This window comes from Mesocricetus auratus, unplaced genomic scaffold (assembly GCF_017639785.1).
Source record: "Mesocricetus auratus isolate SY011 unplaced genomic scaffold, BCM_Maur_2.0 Super-Scaffold_100015, whole genome shotgun sequence".
Taxonomy (NCBI): Eukaryota; Metazoa; Chordata; class Mammalia; order Rodentia; family Cricetidae; genus Mesocricetus; species Mesocricetus auratus.
In genome coordinates, this window is record NW_024429198.1 from 43,291,310 (window position 1) to 43,304,686 (window position 13,377).

Below are 13,377 nucleotides of genomic sequence, written 5' to 3' on the forward strand. Positions count from 1 at the left end.
CATGAAATTTGGAGAAAGGAAAAAATAAGAGTCATAGTTTGGATGTGGTATTACAGAAACTTTCATTTGCATGCAGTGTTAAAAGGTAACCTGGGGTGGAGACAGAGATGGCTCAGTAGATCAGAACACTAGCTTAATTTCCTAGGGTTCAATTCCCAGAGCCCACATGGCAGCTCACAATGGGCTCTAATTATAGCTCCAAGAGGTCCGATGCCCTCTTCTGAACTCTGGGGGTAGCAAGTACATAGTATACATAATACATGTAGGCAAAATATTCATACACATAAAAGAAAACAAATCTTTAAAAAAAGAAATAGGTAAAATATTTTTTAAAAAACGATTTATTGCCAGGCATGGTGGCCCATACCTTTAATCTCAGCACTTGAGAGGCAGTGGCAGGCAGGCAAACTGTGTGAGTTTGAGGCTAAAATGTTCTACATAGTGAGTTCTAGGACAACCATCCAGAAGTAGGTAGAGAAACCATGTCTCAAATAAATAAGAAAGAAAGAAAAAAAAAAAACTAAAGAAGTTCTTTTACCAAATTTCTTAAGTGGAAATGAGAAGTCATTCCCAGTGTGATAGGTTCAAATACAAAAATGTCTGAGGCTGTTATGCTTCCGAAGTGGGACAAGTCACCTCTTGTAAAGTCAGGGATTGGCACCTGAGTTGTTCTGAAGAGTTCACAGAGTTTTTGCACAGCTTAGTCACCAGACACACCCAGCAAACCAGGAAGCATCCATATAGCTGAGAATTGCTTAGGTAATGGTTCCTTCAAACATCTCTAGATTAGAGGTTTTGGTATGTGGAAACTGACTTGGTAAAGGTATCTTCTATGTGACAATAAAGAGGCTTTTGCAAAGCCACAAGGCCATCAGCCCATCAAATACTGACTGCCCTGTAGCAGCTGCTGTTGCTGCTAAGCCATTAAGGACGCTGGAGTGACCCAAGTAACACAGGGTACCTACAGTCTACTAACAAATGGATAAACTATACTGTCTGTAACTGAGGAAGAGCCTATGTGTTCAGTTGGCACCTTGGGCTTGCCCCTGTAAGGTCAGGAAAGCCCCATTCCTCTCTCCTGCCCCTCCCCCCCAAACTACACCTGCTCAGAGTTCCACGTCAGCACCAGCTGCCCAAGTCCCTGCCTGAACGCTCAGGTTTTGAACATCCTTGGGCCCAAACCCAGCTCATGGCAAACACATCATCACACCTATCCTACAATCTCTAAAACTTTCCTGCCTTGGCTCGGGTGCATGACTTCTCTGGCTTCATTCTCTGAGGCCAGTGAACATGACCTGGAGTAGCTTTACTCAACATATCTGTGTTATATTTCTTCAGTTTGGCTTGATCTGGCTTACTTTGGGGGAGGAGGGTATAAAACCTATTACTACGTAGTTCCTAAAACTGTTTTAATGAACCTTTAAGACATTGTTTGGACATTTCCTACAAATGTATATGAAGGTAGTTAAAGATATTTGCCCCGGGAGCTAGAGAGATGGCTCAATGGTTAAGAGCACATGCTGCTCCTAGAATTTAATTCCCAGCACCATGTCAGGTGGCTTACAACAACTTGTAACTTCAGCTACAACACCCTCTTCTGGCCTCCATGGGCACTACATTCATGTGCCATATACACATATATACACAGACACAAATTTTAAAAAACAAAATCTGTGGGGGGGAAAATGATACTCACCCTTGGAATAATGTAGGGTACGTAAATTTCAGGACAGACAGGACATACTGAAAAACAAATACCAGATTAATGAACATTTTGAATGACAGAGAATTGAAAAAGCATATAGTAACATTCCTACTGAAGAATCTGAGTATGCTTTGTAAAGGCCTTCATCCCCCCAAGTCATGAATGGACAAAAGAATGGCCTTCCAGGTCACATGGAGGAGGCAGCTGGGGTAAGTTTACGGTTTCGTTTTGTTATTGCTTGTTCGTTCTTGAAACAGGATCTTGTCTGTAGCCCAGTCTGGCCTAGAACTTGCTATGTAACCCAGGATCTACAAAATACCTTTGGCCTTGGCCTCCTAAGTACTGGAATTACAGGTATGTGCTGCCATATCCTGATTTAATTTGTGTATAATTTGCTGATATAATGTATGTATATATGCATGTTCACATGTGTGACTGTGGGCACAGGCATAGCACATGTATGGAGGTCAGAGGACAACCTCAGGGCGTTATTCTGCCTTCCACCTCACATAGATAGGTCTCTTGCTGTGTACCATGGCATGTGCCAGGCTAACTGACCATGAGCTGCTTCCTATCCTTCTATAGGAGTGTAGTAACTCTACCACAACAGGCGGGATCTAGGGATCTGAACTCCGGTCCTCACACTTGAGAGGCAAGCACTTCTACCTGAGCATCTCTCCAGCCCTTCTTTTAAGTCTTTTAATCCAATTTCTAGACCTTCATAATGGAGGAATTGTATTTTGTCTCTGGAGATACCTTTTCTTATTATGAGCACTTTAAGTTGACTTATTGGACAAAGCCATTAAATACTTTAGGAAAGGACTCTGTTATTCTCCACAAGGTCTTCTTTCCTAAAGAGTCGATGGTACTGAGGAAGTTCACAGAAGCATCCTCCCAGCTTACCCACAGCTCTCCCTGAATAAGCTCCTGAATGTTGGTATTACATACCATTCCCACGTGCATCCTTCAGGGTGTCCCCGCCTACCTTTCCCTGGAGCTTCTATTCTGACCTGGAGAAAGGATGAAGTGAGGCCTGTGCATGTCCTGGAGCACCCGAAACAACCTTAGTTATGGTACCCAATGTTTACTCCATGCGGCGTGTGCTACAAACTGAGGGAGGTCTGAGGTGCTGAAGCTCGGGCATGGGGCTCCGTCAATGGCTGAGCATGGGGCTAACATACATGGGGCCCTGGGTTCCATCCCTAGTACCACAAAACAGACAAGATGCTGGAGCTCTAGCCTCACTTCTGTTAAAGAGGCAGAGGCAGGCAGATCTCTAAGTTCCAGGCCAGCCTGGTCTACATGGTGAGTTCCAGGACAGCCAGGGCTACACAGGGAAACCTTGTCTTGAAACCCCTCCCCAAAAAAAGGAAAGAGAGAAAGAAGAAAGACATCTATTGAGTGGTAAATGGCTCAGAGGTCAAGAGTGCTGAAAGATCTTGAAAAGACCCCAGTCAGATTCCCAGAATCCAGACTGGTTGGCACACAACCACCTTGAACTCCATCCCTAGGCGCTCCAACGCCTCCTCAGGCACCTGTGTTCAGAATTACAGAGCACACACATATAGACAGGTAATTAAAAGTAAAATAAATATCTTTAAGAAGAAATCTATGACCAATTGAACGTTAGCTCTAAAAATGTCTCTGAGCTAGGGGTAGTGGCACTTGACTATAATCTCAGCACTCAGGAGGCGGAAGAAGATTGCAAACTAGCCTTGATTACACAGCTGGGCCCTCTTTGGGATGTGTGTGTGTGTGTGTGTGTGTGTGTGTGTGTGTGTGTGTGTGTGTGTAATGATTCATCAAGTAAAGGCACTTACCACCAAACCCAACGACCTGAGTCAATCTGACCTGCTTGCAAAATGTCCTGACTCCACATGTGCCCCTTAGTAATACACCCTCACACATACACACACTAGATCAATCAATCAATCAATCAATCAATCAATCAATAGTAATACACCCTCACACATACACACACTAGATCAATCAATCAATCAATCAATCAATAGTAATACTCCCTCACACATACACACACTAGATCAATCAATCAATCAATAGTAATATTCCCTCACACATACACACACTAGATAAATCAATCAATCAATCAAGGCTCAGCAGTTAAGAACACTGGCTACTCTTCCAAGAGGATCTGAACACGTAACAGCTCACAACCATCTGTAAGTCCAGTTCTTGAGAACCTAAAGCCATCTGGGCTCTGCAGACACTGCAACACATGATGCACAGACATACATGCAAGCAAAACAAGCATTCGCATAAAATAAAAATAAACAAATCTTTAAAAAATTAATAATAAACAATACTAAAAGCCGAACGTGGTGATTGCACCTACAAATCCCACAGACCTTAGGAGGCAGAGGCAGAAAGATCCACTAAACTCAAAGCTAACTTCTGCCTCTCAAGGTTTTAAGCCCTTGGGTACAGCGGAAATGCTTCAAATGGAGATAAAGACTAAAGAAGTCAATCAGTGGGGCAAGGGCTGATAAATTAATCTTTTCCTCTGCTTCTGGAACTTTGGTTCCTGGGGCAGAAGGCTGTTAGGGTGGGGCAGACTATGATGACTTCTTCGACTCTTCCTCTGCGTATATATGTATTTATTTACTTGAGACAGGGTTTCAAGTATCCCAAGCTGGCCTCAAACTCCTCCTGCCTCCACCTTCCAAGAGCTGACAGTGTGAGTGCTGGAGATGGAACCCCAGGCTCTGAGTACGCAGAGCCGCATCCTCTTCTTGAAAATAGTCCTCCGGGTCCGAAACGAAGTTCCGGGGAAATGGACTATGAGTCGGATTCCTCGCGGTCCCCATCAGGACCAGCCAGCCCGGGCCAGCTTCGGTGACGTGGCCCGCACGGCTCGCAGCCCACGCGCAGTCGCGGCTGCCCCCGCGCTCACCTTGTTCGTGAGGTGAGAAGCCAGGTAGCAGGTGCAGAAGGTGAGGCCGAGCAGGGACCGCCTCCCGTTCATCTGTCAAGGCTCTCAGCTTCTCGGGTACGGTGGCGCCACCGCCCGGAGCCCACCCCGCCGCCACGGTCTCCGCCGCCTGCCACGAGGCTCCGCTCTGCCAATCAGCGAGCGGCTTGCCCGGGCGCCCGCCTCCTTAAAGGGGCCGCTCTGGCTAGGTAGCCTCAGCCTCGCAGGTGGCCTTGAGTCCTACTGGTGGCAAGACCCGGGTCCTCTCTGGTTGCCCATGGTAGGCGTCACAGCATTCCTTTATGGTTTGAAGGAAAATAGCCATACCTATTACGGAATGACTGGATGAAAATGACGAAATTTTTCTAATTTTCTGCGTTGCTTCCAACTTTGACAAAAACACAAATTAGCCACAATAGAATTTTAAAGAGGCTAGAGAGTGTAAACATTTCGAAGGATCAAGGGATGGATAGAGATTCTGACACTAGGGGACCACAGAATAATGAGTGTTACAGCTGGCACTCAGGAACCAAGGAATACCACAGGTCATAGTGGCCCTCGCCCTGGCCCTGGCCCTGGCGCAGCTAACAAGCTTAACAGGCTAAGAGTTTAATTAGGGCTTCTTAGGGGCAGAGTTTTTTCCAGGGAGATTTCCAGGGCGGGGATTGGGCAGATTTTAATTCCTGAGCTCAGAACGGCTACATCTGCTCAGTGATTGGTTAGTTTTCTGCACAAGTGTAGGGCCAGATTTGGCTCTGGTTTCAGGGCCAGAGTATTTCTTTCTCTGGTCCTTTTCAGTCTTTTGGCTCTAATTATAAGGCCTGGGTGTTTCTTTCACTGGCTCTGATTCCAGGGACAAAGTGTGTTTCTTTGGCACTGGTGTCAAAGTCAGGGTGTATTTCTTTGATTCTGATTGTGGGGACCAAAGTGTGTTTCTTTGACACTGCTCAGGGTGTGTTTCTTTGGCTGCCCCTTTTCCCTACAGAGAGATGGTTCAGTGGTTAAGAGTGCAGAGGATGGGAGTTCGGTTCCTCACGTCCACCTCAGGGACCCCAGCTCCAGAGGATCCCTTCCGGACTCTCTGGGCACCAGCACTCAACAGGTGCACAAAAACAAAAGTGCGCTCTGAAGTATGATATGCACATAATGAAAAATAAAATAAGTCTAAAAAATACTCTAAAAAGAAGGCCAACGAGGAACCTAGAATGACCATGATCGTATCAAAAGTCATCCTATTGTGTTGAAATGTCTATAAAAGAAATCTTATCGTACATAGAGCAAGAGGCCTGTAATCCCTGAAGTTGGGATAAGGAAGCAAGAGGTTCAAAGTGAAGTTCAAAGCTCATCGGGGCTACAAAGGGCATCCAAGGCCATCGTGGGCTATGTGAGGCTTTGTGCAACAGACAGGAAAGGAGCTGGTCCTTTCCAAATGAGTATTTTAAACATAGCCCCAGTTGCCTGGACAGGAAACTAGCCCCAGTGCTGGCAAATGGTAGGAAATGAGCAGAGAACATGTTGGTGGTTTGCATAGGTGGTAAAAGGTGCAGGTGGGCCAGAGAGATGGCTCGGCAGGGAGATGCCTGCTGCCAAGTCTGACTCCTTGAATTCCAGAAAAAAATTGATAGGGACATCACAAGTGTCCAGAAGGAGTGGGAAGAATAGTTAGGGGTAGATATAATTAAAATACTTTGCATACCTACGAAATCTTCAAAGAATAAAAATGTCTTTAAATTTTTGTTCATATTGTAGTAGGTTTAATCTATGATGGTGAGTGTTAATTATCCACTTGACAGAATTGAGAATCACGTGGGGGTCTCCTGGCATGCCTGTGTGGACGGTTTTGATTGCCTCAACTGCAGTGGGAAGAGCCACCATTTTCTCCCTGGGGAGTGGAAAAAGGGAGCTGAGGAGGGTCATTGCTCTGTTTCTGCCTGTGCCTGTCATGTGACAGCTGCTCGTTCTCCGGCTGCCTTGACTTCCCCTCCAGGATGGGCTGTACGCTCGACTGTGCCAGAGTGACCCGTCCTCCTTTCGGTTTTTCTTGTCAAGATGTCTATCACAGTGATAGGAAAAGAAACAAAGTATCCCACCAAAGGGAATGAGCTCCAAAAAGCTAGCTCATGCACAGGGATAGATCCTGGTCCCACTTCCAGGGCCCCTGCAGACACACCAAGGTACACACTGTCTCCCACATGGAGAGGACTAGTTGGGTTCCGTGGAGGCTCCACAGGTGTGGGTCCAGAGTTAATGAGTTGCCACAAGCTTGGTTCAGCTGTCTCTGTAGATTTCTCAGTCATGGTCTTGACCTCCCTTGCTCATGTATTCTCTCCCTCCTCTCTTCAACTACATTCCCAGAGCTCGGCCTGGTTCTTGGTTATGAATCTTTGTATCTGGTTCCAGCAGTTACTGGATGAAAGTTTTATAATAATTGGGTATTGGCCAATCTGATTACAGAGGAAGGCCCGTTCAGGCACCCTCTCCACTCTGGCTAGGAGTCTAAGCTGGGGTCATCCTTGTGAATCCCTGGGGGTTTCCCTAGCACCAGATTTCTCCCTTACCCCATAATGGCTCCCTCTATCAAGATATCTCTTTCATTGCTCTCCCACTCAGGCCCCTCCCCCAACTCAACCATCCCATTCCCTCCTGTTCTTATCCCCCATCCCTTCCCCTCGACTGACCTTTGTCCCCAGTTTACCCAGGAGATTTCATCTAATTCCCCTTCCAGGGTAATCCATGCATGCCTCTCAGGGTCCTCCTTGTTACCTAACGTATCTGGAGCTGACCATGGCAACTCATGAAGAAAACATTTAATTGGGAGGCTTGCTTACGGTTTCAGAGGGTCAGTCCATTATCATCGTGATGGGGAACACGGTGTTGTGCAGGCAGATGTGGTGCTGGAGGAGGAGCTGAGAGTCCTACATCTTGCAGACAACAGGAAGTTGACTGAGACACTGGGCAGTATCCTGAGCATAGGAAACCTCAAAGCCTGCCCCCACAGTGACACACTTCCTCCAACAAGGCCATACCCACTCCAACAAAGCCACAACTCCCAATAGTGCCACTCCCTATGAGATTATGGGGGCCAATTATATTCAAACTATCACAGCTGGGAATGGATATAGCCTGGTGACCTCTACATTATCTGTATGGCCACGCTATGCCTGGCTTCCCACAAACTTTTACAAACAGGACCAGGGGTGGCTAATAGCCTAGTGACCTTTGTGCTGTCTGTATAATGGAGACCACACCAGATCTTCCCCAGGCCCTCAGGATGACACATGTTGTCTATTTATAGAGCCTACCTTTATGGAAGAGGTGACAAGTACTTTGAAATGAATTTCAATGTAATTATGGCTAAAGCTCTATTGTGCACACAGGGTTGTGTTACACCAGGAAACTCTTTTCCAAACTGCACTGTGCCTAAATGTGCCTAAAATCAACTGTCCTGTGTAAGACTCTAGAAGCTTGAGCCAGCCAGCTATTGAGTCAAGTTGAATTAGGTTTCCTTCTGGCCTTACACAGATTATTAGTGTGCTGGCCCTGGTGTTTGCAGAGATCCAGAGGTTCACACAATTGAAAAATCCACTAGCTCTGGAGAAAAGAAAGTCAAAGAAAAGCCTAGAATCAATCAAGTTTCTAGTAGAGTCTGATCCAGATATTCAACAATATGCCACTGGGGACTATAAAGTTGACAGATTCATACTTCATTGAAATACTCCCATGTTTGGGATAATCTTTTTTTGTACCGTGTGAAGATGTGTCTCTATCCTCATCTGCCTAAGGCACCTTCTGATTTGGTTTAATAAATGGCTGACTAGCCAATAGCTAAGCAGGGGACTTCCAAGGAGAGATAGGAACTCTGGGAAAGAATCTGAAGCTTGGGAGATTTGCCAGCCAGACATGGAGGAAATAGGACATATGGTTCTGAGGAGAGGTAATGAGTCACAGAGCAAAACATAGCTTAATATAAACTGATTATAAGTTTTAAGAGCTAGTTGGGAAAAAGCCTAAACTAAGGGCACATTTTCATAATATGTCTCCGTGCCAGTCAGGCAGTGGTGGCACATACCTTTAATCCTAGCATTTGGGAGGCAGAGGCAGGCAGATCTCTGTGAGTGTGAAGCCAGCCTGGTCTACAAGAGCTAGTTCCAGGACAGCCAGGGCGACACAGAGAAACCCTGTCTTGAAAAACTGAAAGGAAAAACTCTCCGTGTCACTATCCAGGAGCTGGCGGTCTGAAGAAAGACCCACTACACTTCTGAGTTGGTTTGTAGCCTCACTGTTAATAGTGATGGTAAACTCTACAGTAACCAACTCTCACTGTTAATAGTGATGGTAAACTCTACAGTAACCAACTCTGTCAGTTGGCTTTTCCATCTCTGTAACAAATCTCTGGGAAAAGCAACTCAAGAAAGATTGATTTGGGCTCAGTCCTTCCTGGCTGAGAGGGTATGACAGCAGAGCCGGCCTAGGAGCAGGGGAAACATTGCCCAGGCCAGGCAGCCTCCCCATCTTCCTCCATTCCTTCCCAGCCCCAACCCTGGAGTGATGCTACCTGCTCTCCCCTCCTCTTAGCGGATCTTCTCGAGAAACACCTCACAGAATAGTCAGGGATGTGCTTTGCCTATCAAGTTGACAGCCAAAGTTGACCATCACATTGGCCAGCAAAGGTGACTCAGCAGGTATTTATAAAGGCATTTCTTCCTAAACCTGACAACCTGAGTTCAATCCTTGAAACTCATGTAAAGGTGGAAGGAAAGAACCAATACACACACACACACACACACACACTGATTAACCACCATACCAACCAAGATCCTGGTTTCTTCCTCCTCTCTGCTCTGCAATCTAGACTGCTCAGGTCCTCATGAGACTGTTAGGGCCAGCAGTAGCCAGAGCTTCAAGTGTGCTCACTCAGTTTCAAAGCGGAGACCTTATCCTTCTCTATTTTTCAAACAATAATCCTGTGTTCCTTCAAAATCAGACCATCCTCAGGACAAATGTCTACCCTAAAATACTCACAGCATCTGAGGAGCTGACCTCTATGCATCTGTCAGCCTTTGTGAAGTGATTTGGAAAATGTATAGACAGCAGGTAAAGAACTGTGGGATGGTGAAATGGATCTGTGGGTAGAGCCTGCTGTGCAGATGTGAGGACCTCATTAAGGTACCTAGAAGCCATGAAAGCATGATTCAGTAGCAAGTATCTGTAGCCCCAGCACTCAAAAGCTCACGACTGACTAGGCTGCAAGCAAGAGACCCCGTCTTAAACAAGGTGGAAGATGAAGGAGGAGAGGCAGTAGAGGTCCTCTGACAAACACATACATACACACAAAGAATTAGTGACCTGTAATCCCTAAACGAAATTGTCAAAGTATATTACCTAAGCAAAGTTTACATGTATCATCTGTAGTCAAATAAACAAGCATAAAATTATTTTTCCTGAAAGTTATTTTAGGAAATGTATTTCAGAGCTGAATAATCCTTAGAAAGACATTTCTGCTTAATAGAACTTGATTGAAGTTAATGGTTGACATGTATTGAGATTTCCCTTTCCTGGGCTCCTTAGGTAAATGAACAGAATCAATTGATCTCTTGCTATTTCCTAGTTATTTAGCCTATTTTCCTTCTCAGCATTTGCTTAACAAGTAGAAACTACTAGAACAAAGAACCATACAAATCAAAATAGACACTGGTGGCAGATAGGCCGATAGGTCCTGCTAGGGCTGTTGAACTTTCTAATGCTCTATTATTCTGTTCCACAAAGCAAACAAAGGTAAGACTACAGGAAAGCACAGTCAAACAATAAGCTGTTATGTGTGAGATTGGCCTTCTGCACATATGGAAAAATGAACTACTTCCTTAGACCTTTGAGACTAATATATACTAATGGCCAATCGTCCTTGAGATGAATCAGCAGGTGAAGGAATCTCCCATCAAGCCTGGCCTACATATATCTGCTATAGTACATGTGAACCCTCTGGCACAATATATATATGTATATAGTATATGTATGTATATATATTCCAATCAGCAACAACAAAAGTCAGAGTCTGTAGCAAAACCAACATCTACCTTAAACTAAGAGACCAATGGGCTACAGAGTTGACTCAGCAATTAAGAGCACTGGCTGCTCTTCCAGAGGACCCAGGTTCAGTTCTCAGCACCCATATGGGCAGCTCACAATTATCAGTAACTCCAGTTCCACCTTCTTTGCCAGGAATAACTGAGCCCAGATCAATCTTTCTTGAGTTGCTTTCTTGTTGCAGAGATCTGACATAGTTGGTTACTGTAGAGTTTATCATCCACACTAGCAAGCCTGCAGGAGGGCAAGGCGGTCACTGTAAATGACAAGTGGCCATGGTGGCCCACCTATACTTCCAGCTGTGGAAGGCAAGCAACAGAGGATCCCCTCCTGACTTCAACACAACTGACAAGGCAACAAAAGCCCGCTCATCCCTCAGCCTGAACAGGGCACCTCACAAACCACCTTATAGCCAACATCCGTTTACACAAGGAAACATGCGTGCACACACAGGAGTGTGCGTGCGTGCGTGAGTGCCTGGGTGTATGTGTGCATGTGTGTGTGTGTGTGTGTGTGTGTGTGTGTGTGTGTGTGTGTCTTTCAGGACACGGTTTCTCTGTGTAACAGCCTCGGCTGTCTGGGAACTTGATTTGTAGACCAGGATGGCCTCAAACTCAGAGATTCATCCACTTGCCTCTGCCTCCCTGGCATTGAAGGTGTGCACCACCACACCTGGCAGGAAACTTTTTTTTTTATTTAGGTTAGAAACAATCTTGTTTCGCATGTCAATCCCAGGTCCCTCTCCCTCCCCTCCTTCCCCATGGCAGGAAACTTTTTTTTTTATTTAGGTTAGAAACAATCTTGTTTCGCATGTCAATCCCAGGTCCCTCTCCCTCCCCTCCTTCCCCATGGCAGGAAACTTTTTAGGATGTGAGAAATAAGTAAATCAGCTCATATATGTTTACTTGAAATTTTAAGCTTTTCCTAATCTTTAAACCTTGAGCAATGTAACTTAAGAAACACAGGATCATTCATTAATCCACATGTTTATACACACATACACACATACATACATACATATCCATTGTAAAGGCACCTAACAGCTATTTGCAAAATCTAAATTCATTTCAGCTCTAGAAACTAAGGAGCCTAATTTACATTTTCTTTGGAGACCAAAGAATGTGCTGATCCAAAGTTTTGACCCAGAAATTTGTCAACAGTTTCATCTGAGCAATCTTGGGTTCCTCAGCAGGGAGGGAGCAAAAGCTGCCGTTAACCCTTTGAACTGCATGCTTTCTTCCCTTCACAGCCAAGCGGGCGCTGCCCCATTCAAAGACTCACTGTTAAATCGTGTGGGTCTATATGCTGTCATTGGCACACCATACTTGTGTGCAGCCAAAGAAACCTTGAGTGAATGTGTGAAAACGAATGAAGTCCTGAGTGAATGTGTATTGGGGACACGAGCCTCGTCAAGTCAAAGACTGAATGCCCCAGAGCTGTGGGAATGGCGGTGCCTTCTCTGTACACAGGCATAATGCTAGTTAACCCACAAACCTATGCTAAATGGGAATTCCATCTATGATGAATCAAATCCCCTGGTCCCTACTGCTTAACTTGCTTATCTCCATGCCTCAAGTAGTTTTGAATGTCCTCTAAGATTCACTTCTCACTAATATCCGGAGCACAGAAAGGGGTAACCCGTAGTGTTCTTCACTCTTTTCAGCATAGCTCCAAGTCATCCTTACTGCCAGTCGCTGGCCGTCTACTCCCCGAGATCTCTAAACTCTCTGATCATACCACCTACTAGCCTCAAGGATGCAACCTGAATGTTTTCTGAAGACTGTGGCAACTGCCCATTCTTCCAGGCCGCTCCAAGTACTGTCAACTTGCCGAGTGACTTCAGGGTCCATCGCGATCCCAGATTCAATACCCTGACACTTCACCCTGGTCTTGTAAGCATCCCAGCCTCAATCGGACTTCCATTTCCCTGTGGTTTCCTTTTATTTGAGAATATACTGCATAGCACCTACCAACCTCTGTGCCAGGAGCAAAAGTGATGCTTGGAATTACATAGACGACTTAACACATTTAAAAGATGTGTCAAGGCAAGTCTAGGCAGCCCTCGCTAACCCACCGAGTTACTTTATTTCTATGTGCCGGTTTCACTTTCAGTAAGATGGAGGTAAAGCCAGAATCTTCTCAAGACCATTTTGGGATTAAAACACCGCCTAGTGCGGTGGACATGCTTACCCAGACACTTTATGAATTCCTCGACAAAACTGGGAACCACAATTTTTATTGTGCTGTCTTACTTTTTGGTCACTGTTATACCACATATTTGGTAGTTTTTCTCATTCCACACCTGCCCCCTAAACGACAACTGCAATAACCTCGATCTGTAAGAATTTTCTTTTCCCTCTTTAAACCTGCCAGTTACGGCTCCCCGAATCCGTTCCAGTTTCGAATTATCCCGGGAAATAAAGAATGAGCCCAGGCAGCCTGGCCTGCGATTCGGCGACCAGGAGGAAGGGACCCGAAGGCGGTGCCCGCACCGGGAGTGCCAGCTCCGAGGAAGCCACACCCAGCCCCGCCTTGCCAGGATCGAGTCAACAAACCCTCGCCCCAGCCGACCTTTGAACCCCCACAGCCCGAGGTGCGGGGACCGGAAGTGCGGCGAGCGGCCAATAAGAAGCGAGAGTCCTCGCGTAGAGGGCGGAAG

The 13,377-nt window shown here is 45.8% G+C and overlaps 1 protein-coding gene across 12 annotated transcripts in view; it reads right to left on the reverse strand.

The window, feature by feature from the left end:
• Window positions 1-4,774, reverse strand: part of Tmem241 (transmembrane protein 241) — a 193,313-nt gene extending 188,539 nt beyond the window's left edge. For 9 of the 12 annotated variants that reach the window (XR_005881672.1, XR_005881671.1, XM_040757836.1 and 6 more), the window contains exons 1-2: window positions 4,617-4,774; window positions 1,697-1,743 (exon numbers count right to left, since the gene is read on the reverse strand). Coding sequence is in view for 10 of the 12 variants with exons in the window: in XM_040757836.1 (XP_040613770.1) it covers window positions 1,697-1,743; window positions 4,617-4,688 (119 nt within the window). In the remaining 2 variants the exon portion in view is untranslated. The remainder of the gene's footprint in view (window positions 1-1,696; window positions 1,744-4,616) is intronic. The other 3 variants (XM_040757838.1, XM_040757839.1, XM_040757841.1) reach the window with 1 other exon arrangement.
• Window positions 4,775-13,377: the final 8,603 nt, after the last annotated feature.